Below are 24664 nucleotides of genomic sequence, written 5' to 3'. Positions count from 1 at the left end.
AATGTATGAAAGAAATGTAGCTCTAGCTTCATTCCTTTAAAACTGTTCTCCACCTGTTGATGCAGAGTTTGGCCTTCAACAAAATCCCACGACTTAATGACACCCGACTCCCCTGCCTACTCCGTACTTTCCACTTAGTATAATGAATTCATTCTTATGTTTGTAACTCAGACTTGTGATAGCTTATTCTAAGTATGGATATTCGTAAGCCGTTCTCATCATCTGGAGACTGCATGCACTTCAGTTAGGCTTTTCTCGTCTCCCCTTATAACAATTTGATCTCCACAGCCAAACAAATGTATGCCATCTTAACTCTCACTCTCACAAAACAGAAAAAACAAAACCCTGATTCCAGTGGGAGTTTTCCACAGCCTTGTTCACGGCACAGAAACGGATACCAGTCTGACAGTCCAATCAGCAGAAAATGCAAATTCTGATGAGACAAAAGATAATTTAAGTGCCTGTTGGTACAAACACTACCGGGCAAATTCACACTTAAGCTTCACACTCATGAACGAATGCTGTACACCTCGTTGATTCCAAAATGCTTGCAAAGTATAACAAGGACAACTGATTTCATATGAATTATTTCGTGAGCTTCAGTGAAAGCTAAAAGTGTACATCCCCAGAAGGAACATGGCTTGTAATCACCTGACATTAAAGTTCTTACAAATTTTTTTTAATTTCCAGTTTCACCTGAGACATGAAGGGCAGTTGGCTAGAAACTGAAAGGCATGAAAATATTTCACCACTGCTTCAGCAGTCAGTCAAACTAAGGCAATGTAAATGCCTTTTTATAATATCCATGAAATATTTTGACGCACTTAACAGACTACTTTCTAACATTCAGAAACAGTCTCCCTAGACATTAATGAATAAGATTTAAACACTGGACACAAATGTGGTACACATTCAACATACCAGTTGTCTGGAATTAATTAGAAAGCCATTTATTTGGGACATTGAAAAAAAACAAAAACCCAAGAACTTGTTTTTCCCCTGTAGGATGCCATTTACTTCAACCATGCTATTATAATGCACATGTGGCAGTGAGGGTATTGCCAATTCAGCAGAATATTTGGTAAGGAACATTTGTATCCAGGTAGAGTAATTCTGCTTGCAAAGACTGCAAATTTTGCACTGCCATGAAAAGCACACTGCAGTTGGCCCTGTTGTGATGTACAAATGATGGAGCACTTTAGCAAAACCTTAATTCTTTGGTCATTTTTATGTTCTCTGCTGCTCACCAAATTAGTGATTGGTTGTATTGTCTTAGCCTGGGGAGACTCTTGGACCAGCCTTCCTCCCTCCTGCCAGTCTATCAGCATCTTCATTGTCAGGGATATTGCAATGAAAGCGAGGATCCATTATAAGATCATTTGTTCAGTGGATTGTTGCAGGTAACTACAAAATCTCCCCAAATCCTCAAAGTTCCTACACATCTCAGATGTGCAGAGCTGCAGTTTTCTCTTACAACACTACACCTGCTCTTTGTCCATATTGTGTACTAATACTAAACTGCTAAAATCAGATAATCTTGAAACAATTATGGCAAATTCTATGTGACAAAATATATTTTTATAAAAAGAAATTGTATATATATATGCGTGTGGAAACATCATAACCCTTTTGATAAAACTTCTCAAATTATAAGGATTTTTAAAAAGGGCTAGTGTATCAATGTCTGTTAAGTCATAGTGACACAAATCAACCTGGAGTGACCTGTAAAAACATCACAATGCTAAAGAACATGCAGTCCATGACATGGATATTAACATCATAAAAATCTCTAAAGTTTCATGTTAAAAGAAAAAAAGTTTACAATAATAAAAACAAATGTCACCATCTTATGAGCTTTACAAAAATAACTTGGGTTTTAAAAAGTGGCAGAATTTTAAGGAGTTATGTGCAGTTGTTGCTGGCAAGAATTTGTTTTAAAATATTCCACAAAGAAATAGCTATCAATATTGTTTTTCCCACTAAACATTGTTCCTACACGCATGCACATGGCTAGAATTTGTACCATGTTGCTGCCTTAATGTTATCACTCTAGTATCAGCTAAGTTGCTAGTGTGGCATTACATTCCACATTCACTGCTCAGAATGACAAGTTAGTGTCACTGTATTGCTGAATGTGAAAAAAAAATCATATTAGACTAATCAGTTTTCTTTAGAAAAACAGTTTAGCTTTATTAGCAATTTTGAAAGATGTATAAAATAATGTGACGTTAATCTAAAATTCAAATACAGCCCAGTGAAACTGGATTCCCTTCTGCAAATAAGCTAATCAATGACATCATCTTTGCATCGACAGCAAAATGAGACAGTCTTGCATCATTTGTTACATGCAAATCAAATATGTCTTAACTGTGCAACATTTTATATTTTTATATTTGTATACACTAAACACTCCCAGCACAAATTCATCAACTTTCAGCCGCCTTACAGACTAAACAGAAGTTAGATCTCCCCAGTTGACAAATACTGTGAAACAAACTGGTACAAACATGACAGGCCTCACAGTAGGGCCATGTTCTCTTGTTTTATGATTCTGGGCACTTCTCAACAACAACAAAAAATAATTAAATCTCATCCTGAGCCAAACCTGAAATTATGGTCACAACATTCAGGTAAACAGGACACAGCATCATCTTTAAATTTCCCCCCAAAAAATTTGGAATTTTTTTTAAAAGCACATACTCATGGACTGACCTGATTGCAATGTCAATGAAGAGGACAGACAACAGAGCGCTAAGGCATTATCTAGTTAGTCTGCTTTTGTTACACTGTGGGAGGTAAGGTCTTGTTTCCATGATCCAGGTGAGACTGGATCTTGTGAACAGTATTTTGCTCTGATTTTAAGGGTTTGCTTCTTATTATTATACACACATCTGAAAATTATTTTGCACTTGAGTTGGCCATTAAGCTGTAAGGGAGTAAAAATAGTCTTGTCACAATGAAGATTCGATTGTAAAATTTTACAATCACTACTACCAAAGTTACAGCTTTTTAACAAAGGAAACATGCTTTAAACAAATATTATAATAATAATTAGTATTATTAAGATTAAAGCACCATGTAACATTAATAAGGAACAAGTTGCCATTTTCAACAATCTTCAGTGGGGAGGTCAGTTTCTAGTCTCTTATCTCTCTTATCTATCTGAACACAAAAATCTCTAATTTCTGCAGCATAAATGTGCACACAGTTACAGACTCAGTCCTTTGTAACAAAATAGCTGATGACAAAAGCAAGTGTTTTACAAACACACCACTAACATGTGACTGAACACCTAGCACAGATAGCAATATACTAAAAGCTGCAGTCAAACAATGCTCACTGGAATGGCAAAATGACTATAATGATGACACTTACTACACCTACAAGTAACAATCTTGTCTACTGAAGCTACTATAGGGCACTGATTATTAATTTGCTCATCAAAGGCGGGGGAGGGGCAGGATTTTTGGTTGTCTTTTTTGTGCATGCATACATTTCTTTATGCTTAGATGTGTCCATAATAAAGTGGTTCACAATCTACAAGTCCATATATGTGAACTCATGTACAGAGTTGCTTTGTATTCAAAGGGGGGAATAAAGCATTATCATATTGATACCCAGGGTATACCCACAACCATAAACAAGAATGCTCCACTCAGCCTCTGCATCTTGAGCAAAATCTGCTCAAAGAAAAAAAACAACTGAATTCTGTTCAGTGTTTGTGTACACTCATGCAAAGATGCAAGCACATATAAATCCCCAGATTGTTATGAGTTTTAAGAGATTTCAATGATAACGTACCCCATCAAAATTATTATTCCTTCAATCAATACATGAAGTATTGCTGTTTGTCCTGATTACGCAAAATTTTCGAAAGTGCTAAAGCAAACTTGTAGACTTCTACTTCATGAATGTAGCAGGGACATTACAAAATGAACATATTTTGCGTGACAAAGCAATGAAGAATGATCACGACAATGGTAGCAAGTGTCCCCAGGAGGCGGGAGGGAATAGGAAAGCTTGTTAGAAGGAAACATCCTCTTCTATTCTTGACAAATGAGCTGCTGATTTGAGTCTTCTTAAGCATCACGCCATTTTTTTCAAAATGTGGACATCTGATACAGGTATTGAACTAAGACTTTTGTTGCTGATAGATGCACCTGAGTTCAACCCATACACCTCTTTCTTTTGGTAGTCAGAGAGTGGAATCAATGCTGGTGCAGATATGTTCGCATAAGTAAACTTTTGTGATGAAAATGGAGTCATGGCTTCATGACCCCGCCAAAAGACCCTGAGATTCTGCAACATCAGCTCATATCCTTGATATGCATGTGTATATTTTTAATGGAAATGTTTTTCTAATCTTATCTATCTCAAATGTACATGCACAGTCAAAAGAACAAACAACAATGGACCTATTTCTCACACCCTGTCATTAAAATACACTTATTTTGGCAGTGATGTTAAGGTTTACCTCATTGGCAACATGGAAAAATAATGTCAGTTTGTGAGGAAACATCTCACATAACAGCAACATCAGATCAACACAGAATATTTTACACTGTTTAAATCACATCCTTCTCAAGAACATCCAGGCAAAAATATAAGCACAATGCTGCAAATATTTGAATGTTTTGAATGCTGCAGCATATTCAAGTACTTAAAAACACTTGTAACACACTTCTTACACACCCACCTGTTCCCCCCCGCCACACACACACACATACTTAAAAATCCTTGTCTGTGGCAGTGTTTTAAAATCTCATAATTTAGTTTGTTAATAGCAACATCAACTTCCATCACCAAAACTGCAGCTGGCAAAAAAAGTACTCATCCATGTCTTGATCTTGTTACGATAGCTAGTGATAAGGGAAAATAAATGCCAGTGCTAGTTTTATTAAATATGGTGATCTGGCCTGAAGCTGAACTTCCCACTGGCAAGTCCTGCTTACTGGGCATGCAAGTACACAAAAAAGGTGAGGTAAGCTTTCTTGATACTATGTAACAACTGACTTCCAGAATATTTCAAAGAATAAAAATCATGGAGATATTTGATGATAATGTACCTATATTCTAATGCAAGGGGAGGGAGAAAGAGGGACTGGGAGGACAGAGTCCTCAACTTAATATAAAACTAAGATGCATAAAGCAGGATAAACTGATTTTCTCAAACGCTGAAGACATGGATTCTGAAGTTCTGTCTTCCACCTTTTCTCGGACTGTTTCCATCTATGCCCCCAGGCCCCTGAGGCCACTCAAACTGCTTAATTTAAGTAAGCAGGATCAGTGTTTGTGTAGAACGGAAAATGCAAAGGTGCAAAGCGTACTTAAACTGCACACGTGGCAGAAGCAGGAATGATAACTTACTACATTCTCATGACATTTATGATGTTGCTATCCAAAGGTCAACATACATACTCAAAGCAATAAAAAAAAAATAAATAAATAAGGCTATTTCCAGTTTTCCTCCTTTTTATGTTTCTGTATATAGCAGAAAATAGCTATCACATGTCTAGGCCCTGTTGCAAAATTTATGTGGTATTGTTTGTAATACCACTTTTTTATCAACATCTTTGGTGAAACACAGACAAAACTGTTACATGCACATGACCAGGTCAGAATCCTGCACAGAAATTCCGCAAGAAAAATACTCTGAATTTAGTTCATTTCTGGAATGTCTATGTCGAGTCTTTTATCCTCCTCAATTTGTTGGTTAAGCCATTGTGCTTGCTCAAACAGAACCCAAAGATATCTCTCAGATATTACTGATTGCACCCTCAAACAAATAAACCAGGACATTTATTCACGTGAAGACTGAAGACGCCTTCAAAAATCTGTTTAAAACAGGCCACTTTGCTTTCAACACACATTTGTATCACTTCATGAATAATTGCAGTCACACAAGCACACGCATCACTCTTTCCAAAGTCTATGTGGGAAGAGCCGTTGCACAAATACCAGCATGCTTAAATACTTGTCAGTGCCAAGTCTTATCCATCTTATGCACCTGGAGGTCTAATCTTGAACTTAAGGATGGTAAGAGATGCCGTCTCTGAATTCTCCCTTTAGTCAGAGCACCCACTTCAAGCATCACCTCGGCATTTTTCCTGCTGCCATAAATATAGCCATAAGCAGCATTCTTTTCTGAGTACCAAAAGCTCATAAGGATGGGTATTCCTGAAAATACACTGCTCAGCGGTGGGACCTTGGCTGGCTGGTAGCATACTGTTCGTAAAATGCTCGCTTGACACGCTCTATTTGATGACACAGCTTGATGGCAGGACCCAGCTTCAGCTCCAAGTGCTCCTGTACTGTCGGAAGAGTCAGTAGCAACAGTGCCTGCCCATCAATTTCCTGTAATGATCAAACATCCAATCAATGTCAGCAAGATAATGTTCTTAGCTCTTGGCAGGTTTTACACAAGAACATAACAAATTTAAATAGGGTTGTACTTACAGGCAAAGAAGATAATGACTATTCTCAGAAACTAATTTGGGGCTTGTGATATGTGCCATCACTAGAATATCTGGCTAATAATCTCGGGTCTCACCTGTTCTCGGAAGACCTTAGCCACATGGCTGCAGTCAGTGGTTTGAATAAATTCCACTGTGTCGCTGACGGTCCACTGAAGTGGATTCTTGTCCAGAAGAAGAGGTGTGGCTGCTCGTGGGCGGGATATGCTTGTTTCTGATGCTGGCGGACTACTTGTCATAGAAGGCTGGTGGAACTGCAGCAAGATTCAATATTAACGATAAGAATCTTATATTCTTTTAAGAAAGCTGATTATAATAATTAGCTTTACAACAGCTTTACTAACCCTTACCCAATAAAATGCAAGAGGTTTTCAGACTCTTGACAAACATACTGGAAGAGAAGGTGCTTTATCAACTAGTTGCACAAGAAAGTACACATCAGTTATTGATCTTTGATCCCCTCAATTACAAAACTGCTTTAATTATTGGTTCTATGCTTTAATAACAAAAATAATAATAAATGCAAAATTTGTACTCACACTCACACTCCTAAGAAGCATGTTCTTAGCGCTTAAGAATAAGAACAAAACATGGACAGCATAAAAGGGACAGGGAAACAAACAAATAACAAATGAGCTATAAAAGAATAAACAACCATACTAAACGAAGAATAAAATCAAATACAGAAAACACAAAGAGGAAACAAATAACAAGAACAAGAGCTGAGAGTAACATGATATTGCAAAAGGATGGATGTGAAAAAGGACTAGCATTATGGGAAAGGTTGTTAGGAGTAGTATTTACGGAAGAGGTGTTTTCAGTGCAGGTTTAAAGGATTCCATAGTAAGTGGCTGGCGGGGAAAGGGACAGAGTTCCATTGTTTCTCTTCACAATAACCAAAAATCCTGTGGCCTTATGTTGTTGATTTGGTGACAGGAACAGTAAAGAGACAATCATCAGACAAGGAGCGGAGTTGTCTAGCTGGGACATAAGGGAAGAGCAGTTCAGAGAGCTAATAAGGGCAGGAGCCAGCAAAGAAATTAAAATACAGCACAGACAGTTTGTATTGAATGTGAGAATGGATAGGAAGCCAGTGCAGAAAACGAAGGAGAAGGGTGGCGTGGTTCTGTTTCCTAGCTCTAAGTACTGTACTTTCTGGAGTTTGTGAAGAAGGTATTCAGGGCAGCTAGCAAGCAAGGAGTTGCAGTAATCAAGTCTGGATAAAACAAACGCACAGGTGCGAGTGTTGGTAGCGCGTAGACAGAATGTGACGGATGGCACTGATCTTGCGTGGTTCATAACAGGCAGACTGACAGACAGCTGTAACTTGTTTAGCAAGAGTCATGTCTGCAGTGACAATGAATCCTGATGGAGGACGCAAAGGTCATGTTGGTTTCGCCCACCCTGATGTGATTTGGTGGACAAATGAGTGAAGATGGATTTCTTCTTCTCGAACATAGGAGGGCTTCTGTTTTATCATCATTGAGTTTCAGTTTGTTTGAGACCATCCAGTCTTTGACTTCATTAATACAGACTTCTATGGTTCTGGTAGCAGAGTGAGACTCAGCTGGTGGAGTGGAGCAATACAGCTGCGCATCATCAGCAAATGGTTGATGAGAAACCTTGTGAGACTGGATACAAGATGAAAGTGGCTTCATATACAGAATAAACAGAACTGGGCCGAGTACTGAGCCTTGAGGGACGCCACAAGAAAATGGACCAGGGCGAGATGTGTGACCATCAACAAACACAGTCTGTGTCTTATCAGTGAGACAGGAATTGAACCAATGAAATCTTCAACCTAAACTCTTATAGTTCTAGACTCCCAATACCAAATCATTTAAATTTTCACATCCCTGTGTGATTTGGAAGTCTCTTACATGACTTACGCACATCACTATGCAACCAAAAAACCACTTAAAGACATAGAATGAATGCTACTCACTTGCAAGGATTTACTTCGGAGCCCTGAGATGCTCTGGGATGGCTGGGATAGGAGTATTTTCTTATGAGTGCGCCGCTCAAAACTGTAGCGAGGAAGTTTGGCCCCACGGGTTCGAATTTCTGATGGTGGTGGGATGTGATGAGTGTACTTGCGCTTCAGCCGCTTCGACATGGCTGTCTTGCCTGTTGCAACTGTGGTATCGGGGTTGAAGTCATCACGGGAGGCACCTGTGCTGCTGCTGTCGACAGTGTGGGTGTCACTGGCAATGCTTGCTTTGTCCTCTTCCATCCCCTCATCCTCCTCCTCCTCTTCATCATGTATGGAGTGGGACTTGCGTGGCACCAGCTGACCAATACGCCGCCTTTTCCTGCGCTTTGTAGCCTTTTTGGGGCCATTTTCTAAGTTGGTATGACCCCCAGGAGGTCTACCAATCTTTCGTTTCTTCTTCCCATAGTAATAGGCTGAGAAAAAAGAAATTAAATTTTGTTAAGGCTCAGCAGACCAAAGCAGACTTGGAAAAGAACAGTAGAAAATGAGGCAAAGGGCATCGGAACCACATGAGCCAAACTGAAGAGGGCTGCCCAACACCAGGTCTGCTGGCGAGGTGTTGTTGCACCTCTATGCTCCTCAAAAGGAGCAACATGGAATAAACTAAACTAAGGCTCGGCAGCTATATTCTCAAACACTCTTATAAATTTCATATTAAAAAACCAAAATCACAATCAGTTATGAATCAAAAGTATTTTTAATTGGTACAAGTCTTGTGTCAATACGAGTCATGTTTCTATAGTGGCATAAAACAGCGTAAAAGTCTTCCTAGAATACCCTTTAATATTGACTTTTATAAATCTTTACACTTCCTTAGTTTTACAATATAAATCTGGTCACTTAAGTTAGTTTAGTCCTTGTTACTCCTCGAGGAGCATAGGGCCACACACTTAAACATAAACTTAAGTACAATAAATTTATTTTTACTCTGCCCCAGGGGTATAGCCAGAGATGTTTCGCACCTCCTTCAATGTACTTATAGCAATGCCTCTTCCCAGCACCTGCATGTCCACTTGGTACAACTGCAAGTAGTACACTCAACTCTCCTCAAGTGCTTCTTTGCTGACTTCATGTGGCTAGTGTTTTAATAATAAAAAAAAAATCAAATAAATGAAAGCAACTGACTGTATTTTGTTTTGGTGAGCTGGGAGCAGTTTTCTGGACAATTGCTGCCCACAAAATGCGGTGAAATCAAGTTTGGACAGCATTCCAGCTTGATGCACACCTGGCGACAAAAATCTTCTAGCTGGGCAGTTGTTCGGCAGATCTCCACCACAGCACAGTAGCTTTTGCTTTTATATCTGAAAAATCAGTCATTATTAGTTTCATAGCTATCATTCCACAGAACACAGCAAACTCTCTTCTGCATCTGATCCATGTGTAAAATTGCACTTTTTTGCAAATCCAAAGGAAATAAAGTATATCAAATTGTATTTCCCAAAAGAAAATTTTGATACAAGATACACACAATTGATTATCCTTCTGAAGTTTAGTCTGATATTCAGCAGATTTTAATGACACCATGTAGAAATGAATAAACATAACTTTTGATGACAAAGAACAATTTAAGTGTCAGAAATAGTCTCAAAAATGATGAAAAATTTGAGTTGAAATGCTAGCGATAAAAGTATAGACCTTCATTTAAAAAATGGTCACTTGTGAAACCAAAACTGCACTCTTACTAGTGACAACAGCCATTATGACAACTCACTTGGCCCGCAGGATCTGTTGATGCATGGCAGGGTTTGGTGGCCCATCCAGCTGTATCTCTCTCAGGACTCGGCATGATTTGTAGGCCACACTGATCAACATAGTCAGCACCTCCTTCATCACCAGCTGCAAGGGCCCAGGCCCCACACTCTGTGGCAACTCGGCAATTCGGCCTTTGCTCAGGTAGGGACCCGAAAAACATCGGTGGTTGAAGTATATTTTGGGACAGTAGGTGCGACCTGAATAAATACAAAAGCCAACTTCACAACCAAACTGTCATGATAAAGAGGAGAAATGATGACAGCGGCACAAGTTTTCTTCTGCCTCTGAAAACATAAGTGGGCTTTCACATAAGGGGTGGGGGGTGCTTACTTCTGACTAACAATCAGATGTATTATCATCAGAAATCACAGAACATGTTATCCAGAATCAATAAAGGCCTATGATTTTCTAATCAGTGATGTAACATAACAGCTAGGTGGACACTCAGTGACAATATTATACAAAATGCAGTGCTCATTTAGTGTTCAGCTAACATCACAGCAGCAATAACACATAAGAATGCACCACCCATTTATAGCTCAGCTAACTTATATAACAGGATCACTTGAATGCAGTTCCCATGTAGTGTTCAGCTAACATCACAAGGCAGTAACAAACAAGAATGCAGTGTGTATTTATAATTCAGCTAGCATATCACAGGAGTATCATAAGAATGCAGTGTATAATTACAGTTCAGCTAATGTCACCTGACAATACTCCTTACCCTCATTCTCCTCCTCTTTTCCAGGCAGGCCATCAGCCATTCTGTAACAGAAATAATTACATGATCCTCTATTAATTAAGCCACAATAAAACCAGAGGCAACATTTTCCCCATAAAACCTGCTTTTTAAGACCTTCATAATTATGACCCCCCTCTTAGTTACAAACCAAAATTTCTTCACGGACATATATGGCTGTATAAACATCATCTCTATTACAATTACCTCCCCATTCTGACTTATAACCTAAAGTTTGTGAATCTTTTTGCAGAAGTTACATGTTGAAAAAAATTAATTAGATTTTAAATTAGATTGTTTGTTGCTATTTACTCTTTATTACAATTTTTTGCAAAAGAAAGAGACTGATTGTTATTGCAACCAAAACTATATTGCTGCATTTATATCTACTACTTGTCTGAGTTGAACTGATGTGTAATGATTATATCATCCCAACACCGAAAGTTAATTTATCCAGAAAGACAAATTGATCTCCAATGACAGGAGCAGCTATTAACATCAAATATCAATAACAAAGCCATAAATTATTCAAACAAATTCAGGGACAATTTTACTAAACAAAAATAGCCCCATGGCAATATGCATTCAGAGAACAAATCACACAAACTCAAACAATTTTCTCTATAATCATTGGGGGGAGGGTTTATTTAGAAAAGCCTTCACCATTATTGTTTAGTTTGGAGGTTTGTATAAAATTTCTACACAGACATTTGGTTAAAAATATTAAAATGGCAGATAAGTACAATTATAGATTCTTAAAGTCAGGGTTCCTGGAATGAAAGGTTGATTTCCATAATATGACTCCTGATTTTTGGTGGATTTTAGTAAATCTTAATAGGGAGATTTTACTGTATTTATGAGAATTGTCAATGCTTCAGATCAGTTGGCTATAGAAAGACTTAAGTACTTATAAGCATCTGCATTGTTCATGTGGGGGAAAAAAAATTAAGTTAATGACTGTCAGGACATCAGAAATTTAATCAATGTCTGTGTATCCCGGACCACACGACCAGTCTAATTTACAGAACATAGCATTTTAGTCACATGGTAATCTTAGAGTACAATTATTTTTATGATAGGGTTTATCACAAGGTTTGAGTAGCTAAAATCTCAGCAAGTGACAGGGTTCCATTTTTAATATATCAGCCTCTGAAATAAAATTCTCACACTGGTTTTACAAAACTTTAAAAACTCGTGTTCTTGCTATTGTCATTAAAAGAGGCTCACTAAGATATAAATTAACATAAAAGTTTCATTAAGGTTTCAGATTCTAACTGAAAACCAGTTCACGATTCACAATCAGAGATTTAAAAAATAAATAAATGAAAACAACATACTCTGGTTGTACCACAGCTACTCTTTTGCATGGTGAGCCCATTCCTGGTCGAATTCCTGTTTTGCGTGGGGGTCGAAGCTGATACCCATTGCTTTCACACCAACCAACAGGGAAAAGGTTGTGTGAAGAAATATGCTCCACATGTGAGGCCACAATTCGTGTGGAGCTGTCAAGATGGACCCACATGAGGTGGTCAACAATTTTAGTGATAGTGGCAGCACAGATCTGGTTGGGATTGTGAGGGTTGACTGCTTCTAACTTCATCCCACGTTCAAATTCATGCTCCTCTGTTCGCTGAAACAAAACAAAGATAAAACAAATAATTATATGACATGCTGCAAGAACTAAAACTATTTTTCAAGAAACAAACATCTCAGAAACACATGCAGACATTACAGCAGACATTTTATAAACTTCATGCCTTATGGCCGTTTATCTTCATTCATGCTGCTATGTCAGGAAGAAGCTATCCAGCAGGTTTAACTACTATTGTCTGAGGAAAGAGGTATGTGCACTAGCCAGTTTGATACCCATGTAGTGCAACGTGGTTTTCTCAGCCACTGGAAAGGACACATGACCATTTGAGGATTGGGCTGAGGTCAGAGGTGTGCATGTGGTAGAGGCTAGATTAGATGCCAACCGAAGGCCTCTTGGTTGGCAGCACTGACAGGCATGCAAATTTTGTGCTGTCCAGAGAATGGGGTTGCACCCAACCTCCCACTAGGTGAATTCCAGCAGCACAAACAGCACTTCCCTCCAATACAGCCGGGTATCCCAATTATTAACCCTCCCAGTGCATATAAAAGGAGAGAGAGAAGTGCGGTGAGAAAAGTCAGAGAGAAAAAAAATTGAAGTGACACGTCGCAGCACTCCCAGCATGTCGCCATCTCAACCAGCTGCCCAGTTCAGGTCAGTGAAAAGTCTGCCTGAGTTTGCCTTGTTAGGCAGCAGTAGAACAGGTAGAGGCAAGTGGCCGGCAAGTGACTGCCACAGTATCAACAACATAGGGCCATGCATTATCTTCACATTGTCCAAGCAGGTTACCCAGGTACATGCACATTAGCCAGTTTGAAAACTATGTCACCACATGCTTCTACCAGCTGTTGGAAAGGATACATAACCCTTTGAGGGTTGGGAAAAGCAAGGCAGAAAGGGAGAGGAAATACAAAATTAAAATTAAAGTCCAGAGATAAATACCACCTCCAATATCTCAATTTAAAAAATCAAAAGGTTATGGAAATACATTTACAACATGAGTGTATGCAGTGTATTCAGTGATTGTGCAAGAAAGAGAGAATGCTGAATGTAATCTCTTTCAGTATGCAAATTAGGGTAGACAAAGAATCATGTACACATGGGATGCATGTGCATGTAGAGGTGAATATTGTTTTTTTAATGCAGGTGAGTATTGTTTTTTTAGAGTGGGCAGGGATCTTGTATGCATATACTTGGAGAGGACATGCATAACATTTGCCTGGAACTCAAAAAACATTTAGCTAATCTGGTTTTAAAGCATTCCAAAGTTGCACAATTATTATATTATTATTCTGTTGCTGCCAGTTGTTAACCAGGCCAAAATAAAAGCTATCAATCTAAAGGATTGCTCAAAGACACACCAAGTCAAAGCACGTTTCAGGTGCAGCCATCGCTCTGCAATGTGCCAGGTACTCTGTCCAGCTGAAATCTGTTCTACACCAACCTGAAAAAAATAAAATCAGCAGTTTTGTAAGTTTGAGCAATATGAAAGTCCCTGTTAAATGTAACTCTATGCTAAATTCTTTTTCATCTTGTCTGATAAAGCAGCAAAGTACTGACCTGGGGGTGGGGTAAGCTTGATGCCTTTGTATATTGTCCACTGGATAGGGAAGATGGTAGGTGTGCGAGAATGCCCACAAAAATGAATGCGTTTTGCAGCATCAGTTTCCTGCAGGTCATCAATCTCTACTACAAAGTAGCGACTGTCGATCACCTCTACTACCGTTGCCGGGCAGATTTGGTTGCGGCTGTTGGGATTGACAGCTTCTAGCTTCATCCCACACTGGAATGTGTGCTGTACAATCTCTTCTTGATCCTGCAGTTTGACATTTTCATTTGACTGACAGCATGTGTTGTATGCCAAATCTCAAATATTGTTGAAAATCCATCAATGAACAGCCAAATATTCAAGAGTTAATATTTTACAAGATGTCTTGTGATAAATGACTTTTCACCTCCTTATAAATAAAAGACAGATGGATCAGACAACGGACAAACACATGCCAGAACCAGTTAAATATTACAGATAATGTTACCCCCTGTATAACACACTTAAAAAAAAAAAACCCAAATGAACAAAACTGAGATTACCACTCACTTTAAAAATATCTGCAGGAAGTTGCTGGTCGTTGGCTTCTCGTAAAGCCGACTCCAGAATGTGCTTAATCTCTTCCTCTGAGAGACCCTGCTTTAAAAGCACTTAAAAAAAGGTTGGCTAATAAGATAATGATGGTACCAACTTTTCAACACCAACAAACTTCCACACCACCTACCCATTTTTCTCACAAACCCTTCAGCTTAAAAAAAACAAACAAACCGAGAACAAACAAAATAGTACAAACTCAAGTTCACCTATTCCCCCCCCAACACATCTCACTCTTCGACATGCATGACTCACCTTGTGGAGGATGATAAAAATACCCCATCTGCTTGCCCCAGCCAATAGGATGAAGATTTTCATTGAGGTAAAATGCCCAAAAGTCAGCAATGCCACTGTCCATTCCTTCCACCCTCAGGTACAGCCGTCCACCCACATTCTCAATGATGCGGGCTAACCACACTTGGCTGGGTTTGTGGCTATCCTGCAGCTCCAGCCTCATTCCCTGCTTCAGCTGGTCAACAGGTGTGGTTCCGGTAGTCTAAAGATAGGCAAGCAAAATCTTACACCTGATACAAAACTTCAAACAGAGGACTGCATACACAAAACTAAACAATCCAAGTTAGTAATTCTGAAATCTTGGATAAAAGTGAAAAGAAATAGCAATAACCAGCCCCCTTCTTCAAAACAATTGGTAATGATTATAAATCAACATGTTATTGCAAACTTCAATTTTTAAGTGTCTAACTCCCATTAGGGTAAGCTAGCCAAAAATATCCACATACTGCAGAATACTGTACTTTTGCCATTACAAACAAACTAAAAAAAAAAGAGAAATGAGAGAGAGAGAGAGATAAAAAAATTTTAAGGCCAAATATAAGACATACAAATGTTAAAAGCTGTCTTACAATATCTAGCAGATAGCTGGGAACAGTTCGGGCACTCTTCAAAGACTCCCTCAGCACAGCTGGCCAATCTTCATGCTTTTCCTTCAGAGCTGTAAGAGAGTTGTAACAGTGAACAGGTTATAACAAAAATGGTGCATCATCTCCAAAACAAAAGCCACTTTAAGTTCATAACTGATACAACAGGCTACCATGTAGTCTGGTGACAGATAAGAGTGCTTCTTTTGCTTTCACTTGCTGGCGCACATGCATGCGCAGGCAACATGTGCACCCATGCATTTACAAGTTTAGCGACTCCTACCTTCTGGAGGCTGCAACACCTGTCCATTTTCAGTGCACCATCCAATGGGGTGGATCTCACATGCAGATAGGTCACTCCAGAAGTCTGCAGATCCATCCTCCTCATACCCTTCATAGCGAAGACGAAGAAGAGGGCCACATGTCATGATAATTGATGCTACCCAGTATGTGCCCGGTGCTGATTTGTTGGCCACCTCAACTCTCATGCCCTTGACAAAGCCGCTTTCTAAACTGCATTCAACCTTCAATTGAAAAACATGGATATCTAATTCCTTGTTAGCTGAAAACAATGAGTAAACTACAAAAATATATCTAAAGTTATGTCCTTGAAAAAGCTTCATTTAATCAGAACTTGTACACATTTTATAGTAATGATATCCTGGCACTCTGCTATCTACTTTGCATGCCATCCTGAGGAGGAATCCAGACTTACGAAAACACAAATATGTATACATACATTCTCTCTTACTCATGCGCACCCATCACACATATCCTCCCTTCCACGCAAAGTTTACAACTCTCACATGTTTGAAAGCAGTTGGAGGAACAGCTGAAGCCCCAGTCTCCTGAAGGTACTCTTCCCAAACAAATTCTGACTCATCATATTCAACGTGAACACCATCTGAAATAAGCCAACAGTCAACAAACTGAATCCAACTCTACAACAAACAGGAAGTGATTCTTTATTTTAGGGATCCCTTTAGTTTGTGCAATAGTTTCAGTGGAATTACAGCAAAACTTCCTTATTAAGACTTTTCCTATTATGACCCCCTCTAAGTTACAACCAAAAATTATTCATTGATGTATGTTGCTACACAAATAGCATTTCTATTATGGCTACCTCCCCAACCCGACTTGCAACTGACAGTTTGTGCTTTATAACGACTTTTTTTTTTTTTTTTTAATAGCAAAAGTTGTGTGTTGGGAAAAAAAAATTAGGTATTCTGGCTGATTGCTTACTCTATATTACAATTTTATGCAGAAACCGAGTAAAATAAGTATGTTTTGAAAGAGACAACTTGTTTGTTAGGTCACTAATCATTTTGACCGAGTAGAATTGACCCCGTAAGAACAATATCATCCCAACACAGAAAGTCGAAACCATTCAGGCAAATATAACCAAAAGATCCATGCATTGTTTGAACATGTTTCACCACCATCTTACTAAACGAAAAATGACACTTGGACATTCACAGAACATATAACACAATAACACATAATGCGATTTTCTCTTAAAGATTGCAAGGGTTTTTTTTTGTAAAAACTATAAAAACCTTTGTTATCATTATTCTTTAGTTTTGATTGGACTACATGTATATGCAGACGTTTAGTTACAATCTCACATGGCGCACAAACATGGTTTTCTTTTTAAGTTTTTTTTTTAAAAAGCCTTTGTCTTCATCATTCTTTAGTTTGAAAGTTCTTATTAAATGTGTATGCAGATGTTTGGCTATATGAAACAAATGTCACTGCTCAGACATTCATTTAGCCTTAATTTGTTAATTTGTCTTTTGAGATGATGTGGTCTTATGTGGACGGTATATAGCAATGGCAATATGGAATTTTTAATCAAAACGACTGGACCCCATTAACTATTGTCTCTTTGTTTACCAAAGAATGTCAGTCAATTGTGCTTCATACATAACCTGTTGTAGAAAAAATAAAATATAAACATAAAAATAAATTTCTTATAACTGTTTACACTTTAGAGCCTTTAACAGAAATCACATTTTAAAAATTATAAATAGAGCATTTTAAGAGAGCTTGTGTCTACCATGGTACATGTATATTGAGTGACTGCTCCCCCTCTCTCTCTCCTTCCCCCGTCTAGAGAGTTAGTTCCCCTTTACATTGTCTGTAAAGCACAACAGTGGCAGAATAAGCATGACCAAGTAAAAGCAACAGTTATCATTTGACTTTTAAGAGCTTGATTTAAATAAATAAATTTAAGTTATTTGTCTTTGAAGTCATGGTTTATGGGATGAAAGCAGACTGGCTGATCTCCCTACTATGACCTCTTCTCATTTGGGACTTGATTTTGATGAATTTTGGTGAGTCTTAATAGGAATGTTTTATACTATTCCTGAGCTAAAACCTTAACCCTTTACAGTTCACTCAAACACATAAAGCTGAAAACTATGTTTACGACATGGCCGTACAAAAAATCCTAAACCACAAAGAGTCAAGTGAGCAATGATGGACTGCATGTCATAAAAATTACAAATCCAATAGCAAACCATTCTTCTCCTGGCCTGTTTCACATACAATAAATCAAGACATGAAAAAGGAAAAAACAAAAGCCAGAAAGCTTCTAGGTATTACCAGGATTACAATCTTGCATTCCCAGCAGCTTCATTTCCATGTCTTCATCTTCTGTCAGCAGAGAAGACACATGAGCAGCAGCCACACTAGTGGTAGTTGTAGTGTCTGCCCGAGTCAGTTGAAGGCTTGCCATGGGAGAAGGGCTCAGCCGCTGCTCATAACCGTGCTCCATGTCATCAACAGTCGGTGTGCTGTCTGGAAGAGGCATCTCCTCTTCCTCCTCATCCTCTACAGCTTCTTGCTTGAGTTCGCCCAGCAGCTCCATCTCTTTTCCTGTCTCTTCTTGCTTTTCATCCTCCATCTCCACCAAGGAGGAGGATTCCTCTTTAACCACCATGCTGCCCTGCATCTTGATTGGGCTACTGCTGCATTCATTTCTGTCTAGTAAGGGTGGTGATGTAGGAGATTGTACCATTCTGTCCAGCTGAAACAATTTAAGATGCATGTATGAACAAATGCTTGCAAGCAGCACGACCATAAAATGTACCATGTAGCAACATCTGGCTCACCAGTTTCATCAGCTGCTGAGAAGGAAACCCAAGATCAGATGCAATAAGGTTGATTTCTAGTATGCATGAGAAAATCTGTACCCAAAGAAAAGCAGGCCATTGATTTGGCTAGTAATCTATCATCAGCACGACAAGTAATATATCAACAAGTTACTAGTAATGCCTTTAGTTTTTAAAATGAACACAAGCAACAACTAGAACTAGTTACATACCTCCCATTCAGAGGCACAGTGACTTACTAATGCTTCTTGCTTGACTTCAGAGGCTGTCTCCTGTTGTAGGACAGAAGCCTCTGTTTCCGTGATATCTGTTGACTCGGATACTGCCTCCTCTTTAGCAGCTGATGCACAATGAGCCAACGGAGACCTTGTTTCAGACACATCCATGACAGCAGAGTCTGCCTCCACACAGCTGGCTGCACGCGTAAATGCTTCTTCATTGGTTACCTCCTGCTTTTCTACATCCTTCAGGTTCTGCTGTACTGGCTGGTGCTGCTGCTGCTGCTGCTGAAGCTGCTGCTGCTGCTGCTGCTGCTGCTGCTGCTGATGCTGCTGCTGCAGCTTAGCCATTTGCTGACACATCTTCTCTTGCTGTTGTTGGTGGTGTTGCTGCTGTTGTTGCTGAACCACCTTTAGTTGCTGCTGCAGCAAAGCCAACTGCTGTGTTGGGGTCTGATAATGGGAATGCTGATGTACCTGCTGTTGTGGCTGCTGAATCAAATGCATCTGCTGCCCGGGTGCCTGGTGAAGCTGCATCTGCTGCTGTTCCTGCTGCTGTGGGTGCTGCAGCTGCAGTTGCTGCTGCTGAGGCTGTGGAGGGTCTGGGGGCAGCTCAGTTACTACTGGACCAGAGCTGACTGGGAATGACAAGGACTGGGCTCCAAGCGGCCCCAATGTCTGGATCTGTGTGGGACCTGCTGTCGAAGTGGCCATCAGAGCCCCTGGGATGACAGACTGCTGGCCACCCATGATGAGCGAAGATAGGCCAGGGAACTGATTGAAGGTAGTAGACAGAAACTGACCGGTTGAGGTCCCAGCTGGATTTGGAACTGTAAAAAGAGCCTGGTTCAATGGAAAACTTATGCTCTGTGGCAGAGAGGCACAGATTGCCGGCTGCTGCCCCATGGACAGTGACTGCACAAACTGCTGAGGTATCGTGCTGCTGTTAAGTGCTGTGGCCATGGGAAAGCCAAGCGTGACGCTGAGACCTGAGTGAGGCTGGCTTGTAGCTGACACTTGAGTGGGCTGTGAGGTGAAGCAGAAGTTCTGTGGGAGGCTGACCATTGTAGTCACCTGCTGGGAAGTCAACAAAGATGGTGGAGTTGCAGAAAGGTCAGAGGTCACTGGTACTCCTTGCCCAAGAGAGATAGCAGAAGCCATGCTGTTAGGGAACTTGGCATTGGAGGACATGTCATCCAAGTTCCGACAGCCTGCTGCCGTGTCTGTCAAAAACAATGTACATTTCAAATGAATGAATAAAGCTGTATTAACATGTCAGCATCTTTCAAAACAGTTGTATACAAAACATACTAAATCTTATAGCACTACAATGACAAAAACTAAAAAATTACTAGTACCATTAGGGTGACTCTGATCTGGCTTATTTCTTTAAAAATGCACAATTGACAGGTTCCTCTTTGTGTTTTCTGTATTTGATTTTATTCTTCGTTTAGTACAGTTGTTTATTCTTTTATAGATCAAATGTTATTTGTTTTCCTGTCCCTCATATACTGTCCATGTTTCGTTCTTCTTAAGCGCCAAAAGCATACTCTTTAATGTGTGAGTATGTGCTTTACAAATTTTGCATTTATTATTATATTATTTGCAAATACAAGTATATTATCTGATCAAAGAACTTTAATTTACTTTCCAAACATAACAGATGCAGTGAGCTTACATCATGTTCACTTTAGGAGTTTAAGTAACAGGCTAAGATAGACACTTGATACAATTAAGATGATCGCTGATTGAGATGTTAAGAAATCTGACAGTTGTTCTACCTTTCTTTTTCAACCAGATGCTCTTTCTGTCACCATTCAGTTTAATATCAATTGTTATGTAACACACAAGATATGCAGCAGTCTGCCAGAAATTGAGTGAACTGTGCAGTCTTTACAACTGAGAAATCAAACCATAAAATCCCTAATATATAGACATGCAAATATGTTACATGCAGTTGGGAAGGTAGTTCAAGACATGCAAACTGTGTTGTACAGTAGATCCCACAAATTATAAAGGCATAAAAAACAGCAGATAAAATAAAATACAATTACTTCCTAGTCCAGTAAATATGCCTTTGTAATCATCAGAAAATATGATTACTTCCTGGTCCTATAAGCATGCTTTAGTAGTCATCAGAAAAGTTTTTATCAAGCTCATCAAGAAAGAATTCTTTGTACTGACTGGGCTGGAGGTAATGCTACTCTTTGCTGGGATCAGTACCTTGTAAAACACCTAAAAGAATTCTCAAATACACATGTATGCACAGGTCAACTCAAGAAATGCCTACACCCTTACATACAAACTTGGCCAAAGCCCTTTTTCCTTCTCCTGTCAATTTTCTTCAAAAGTGACTACATTCAAAGTGTTCACACCAAACATTGAGGTCACCTCTTTCAGAAATACCTTGTGTAACCATCTAACTCTTTCACTTGTCAATTCCCCACTTTCATGTGATCCACTGTCATGTTTACCACTGTGTACCTTGTATGCTATTGCTTACAAGTAAATGTGTGTGTTTTATTGTATGTTTAACTGTCAGACTGTCTTCTAGTCCTATGAAAATAGCAGATTGTGCTTACTTCCACATGAAAAAATGTGCTTTATAAATTCTTTTCTTGTTCTTGGTATTAGGCACAAATGATTTCTATGTATCTTCACATTTAAGAATATGCTGTTCTTTCACTAGTGTTTCAATAGTTTAAAAAATAAATTTTTCATTTTAAGCAGCATAGCCTTGAAAGATCAGACCTAAACCAAATGATGAGTGACCAAAATATGCCATGAAAGATGGATACTATGCACATGATTGCATAGCCTCTGTCTACAGTTAACATGCACATGATTACAACACATGGGGTAGAAAGCAGAATTCGATGGATGGCTGGCAGCTGTTGATTCCTGGTGTGATCAATGTAACACGACCCTTATCTGCCCCGTCCCTTCATCTTAAAAAAAAAAACGAAAATTAAGCTCTGTCCAAGAAAAGACATTGGGTGGAAAAATTAGAACTGTATTATTTTCTTAAAACCCAATCTTTCTTTTGCAACAGAAGCCAAAAATCAATAGATCTCCCAGTCATGTGCCAGGCAACAGGAAGGAGCCACCCTTTCAATGGATTCAGGCATGTACCCGTTTCTCTCTCTTGACCTGCTAGCATTGATCAACAGTAGACTGAAACATAAAGACTTCTGCAGGCAGCAGTGAAAACAGCTCACCCAGAGTCCACACCGATGTCACAGTCGTGCCACTGTCAAAGGGCTCATAGTGGTTGACAAACATGATAACTGACTGTGGCAGACGATGAGGGTGCAGTGGCCAGTCCAGTAGAAATGCTCTGGTTGTTTGTTCACTTGTCCACAGACAATCACAGGACAAATTTAGCCTCCCAGTCTTGCTGTCTCCATGCTGCCACAATTTCAAACTCCTCCACACTCTTCCATCAATACATCACAAGGTAAAGGAGATGCAGGCCTCCTTGAGGAAAGATGGCTGTTAACTGGGTGAAGGGAGACACAATGCTACACTGACAAAGCCCTCAAGGCAGCTTTCTCTTTTTCTTGAGAACCAATCTTTTCTGTCCAACGCAACTCTAAAAAGATATAGGTCCACCCTACACGCAGACACAAAACAGTCACTTCACAAGGACTCTCCCCTACACAAGCATTCGCAAATGAACAACAGCACACCACATAGCTGCACTCAGTCTGGCACCATGCACCCACCCTACACCCGACTGCCCCCTCCCCCAGCCTGCCAGCGAGCAAGCCACAAACACGTCGCCTGCCAGAGACGACTGCGAAACTGTGTGTGAGAGAAAGAGAGATGCTGGGCGGGGAGTGGGGAGAGGGGAGGTGGCAAGGAAACAGAGAGAGCACGTTCGGGGCAAGGCGGGACCTAGTCTCGATTCTTGTTCATTCGCAATCAATACCGGAGGCAAATGAAAAAAATGGGGGAGGGGGGTTTGGTGGAACGCAGCAGCGTCTTTCCGATCGATAGTTGCGGGCCTTGACGGCAACGTCACCAAGCAGGGAAGATGCGCGAGATGTAATCCAGGCCAGTGTCGCCCCTCGTGATTCCTCGTCTGGTCAGTCCTGTCGGGACCCCACCTTCCTCCCTCGCCGACCCCCTACCCCTATCAGCGCATCTGTTTTCCCCAATTCGTCTGCCCCCTATTAAATACCTCTGGTATCACTGAGTCTACATTATAAACAATGTGTCTACATAAACAGAGTCTAGATTATAAACAATGCATTTCATCTACGACTCTATTTTTTGTTAATCACTAGGACGACATGTGGTAAATCGTTCCTTTATCGACTTGCGGGATGCACAATCTGTCGTCTGCACGAGGCGCGCGCGCGCTTTGGCCTCAGGTGGCTGCTGATGATGGCGGTCGTTGCTACAGCTGTGTGCCATGCCTACAGTAGTTTATTATCTATATAACTGCTGTAGTCTAGTGCCCCCCCCCCCCCCCACACACACACACACATACACACACTTCCATCCCTACAGAACCCAGGGAGGAGGAAGTGCCGCTGGCAATCGCCACTAGAGAATCGTGGGCCGCCATCATTTGCACAAAGCTTCTATTATCTTCTAAAAAGGAAAACAAAGTGTCCACGTCGAACTGATTAGCGGGAACTTTAGAAGAATGGTATTTAATTAATTGTAATTAGAAGACTGTCCAGTACATCTGTTTTCTACAACTCTGCTGCTATTTTGTAGTCTCATATTGCTCTGCAGTCATTCCTTATTAGCCGCTCGGTTAATTAAAACAAAATGGCAACGCTTCTGCCAAAGACCTTGATTGTGTCAAATGTAGGTCTTGGTTGGTTGGCTTGTAAGGAAAATCCTTCTACGTGAGGCGGATTTCGCACACTGGGGAGTCAGGATGAAAGGGTGAGGAAACCAGAGTACCCGGAGAAAACCCGCAACCGCCCTGTGAACTGGTGTCACATAGTGTCCCGAGAAGAGATCTGAACCCAGGGGTTCTCACCGCAGTGGTGACACGCTACACTATCAGGCACCCACACTGTAGGTTTGATTATCATGGTGGGAAAGTGCTTCCACCTAATGGTGATTTCGAAGCCAGATCTCCGTTATTTGGGAGGATAATGGCAGCTACGTTGACTCCGGGTTCTATGATGTAGAGGGTATCGTGGTGACGTCGACATGGGGTGGATTCTGCGTTTTCTTTCAAGCGGCACTGTCCTCAGGTCTGCCTCTCTCTATTTTTTCTTCGCCCGGATGAGCGTGTCCACCAGTAACTGGGTCTCCACAACCTTATTTCACACTGCAACCCACTAACCCTATCCTACCTCTGACGTGCATGACGTTCCTCTGAACCTTGACCTATTATCCCACACAAAAAAGTCCTGTTTATTGGACTGGTCGCACCGCTGTGAAAGGGAACCAAAACTGACGAATTGCCAACCTGCGTGTGCGAGGAAGGGGACGAGGACGTTACACAGGTGATGTCATCAGTGTCAGTGAAACAGGTCGTATGTCGTCTGTGGCTATGACAAAGGTCATATGTCACCAGTGGCAGATACAAAGGCGATTCTGACCAACGGTCGCACCCACTCTTCCCTCGACCTTCTTCCTGAGGCCCACCGCGGTTGCACACATGTCAAACTTCGGATATCTCTTCAAGATTTGCTCTGGGGCTTGGATCCTTGTGCAATTCACAGGTGTATGGCATCCCAAGCTGGGGCGCTTGTCACCACTGCAGTGAGAGGATTTGGGTTCATATCTCGCCTAG

At 40.3% G+C, this 24664-nt stretch overlaps 1 protein-coding gene across 3 annotated transcripts in view; it reads right to left on the bottom strand.

Moving 5' to 3' along the window:
- Positions 1–358: 358 nt before the first annotated feature.
- LOC112572936 (scm-like with four MBT domains protein 1) overlaps positions 359–24664 on the bottom strand; it is a 28201-nt gene continuing 3895 nt past the window's right edge. For 2 of the 3 annotated variants that reach the window (XM_025252935.1, XM_025252936.1), the window contains 16 exons: positions 18922–20123; positions 18174–18597; positions 16376–16473; positions 15853–16093; positions 15555–15643; positions 14947–15187; positions 14647–14747; positions 14109–14364; positions 13910–13992; positions 12295–12587; positions 10943–10983; positions 10178–10415; positions 9592–9767; positions 8419–8879; positions 6551–6727; positions 359–6354 (listed from right to left, as the gene is read on the bottom strand). In XM_025252935.1, the coding sequence (XP_025108720.1) occupies positions 6193–6354; positions 6551–6727; positions 8419–8879; positions 9592–9767; positions 10178–10415; positions 10943–10983; positions 12295–12587; positions 13910–13992; positions 14109–14364; positions 14647–14747; positions 14947–15187; positions 15555–15643; positions 15853–16093; positions 16376–16473; positions 18174–18597; positions 18922–20091 (4251 nt within the window). In that variant the 5' untranslated portion in view covers positions 20092–20123 and the 3' untranslated portion in view covers positions 359–6192. Of the gene's footprint in view, positions 6355–6550; positions 6728–8418; positions 8880–9591; positions 9768–10177; positions 10416–10942; positions 10984–12294; positions 12588–13909; positions 13993–14108; positions 14365–14646; positions 14748–14946; positions 15188–15554; positions 15644–15852; positions 16094–16375; positions 16474–18173; positions 18598–18921; positions 20124–22118; positions 22679–24664 lie in introns of those variants that run through there. The other variant, XM_025252934.1, reaches the window with a different exon arrangement.

The sequence above is a fragment of the Pomacea canaliculata genome, linkage group LG9 (genome assembly GCF_003073045.1).
Source record: "Pomacea canaliculata isolate SZHN2017 linkage group LG9, ASM307304v1, whole genome shotgun sequence".
In the NCBI taxonomy this organism is placed as follows: domain Eukaryota; kingdom Metazoa; phylum Mollusca; class Gastropoda; order Architaenioglossa; family Ampullariidae; genus Pomacea; species Pomacea canaliculata.
Note: the sequence above shows the minus strand (reverse complement) of the source record. Positions and strands in the feature narration are given on the sequence as shown.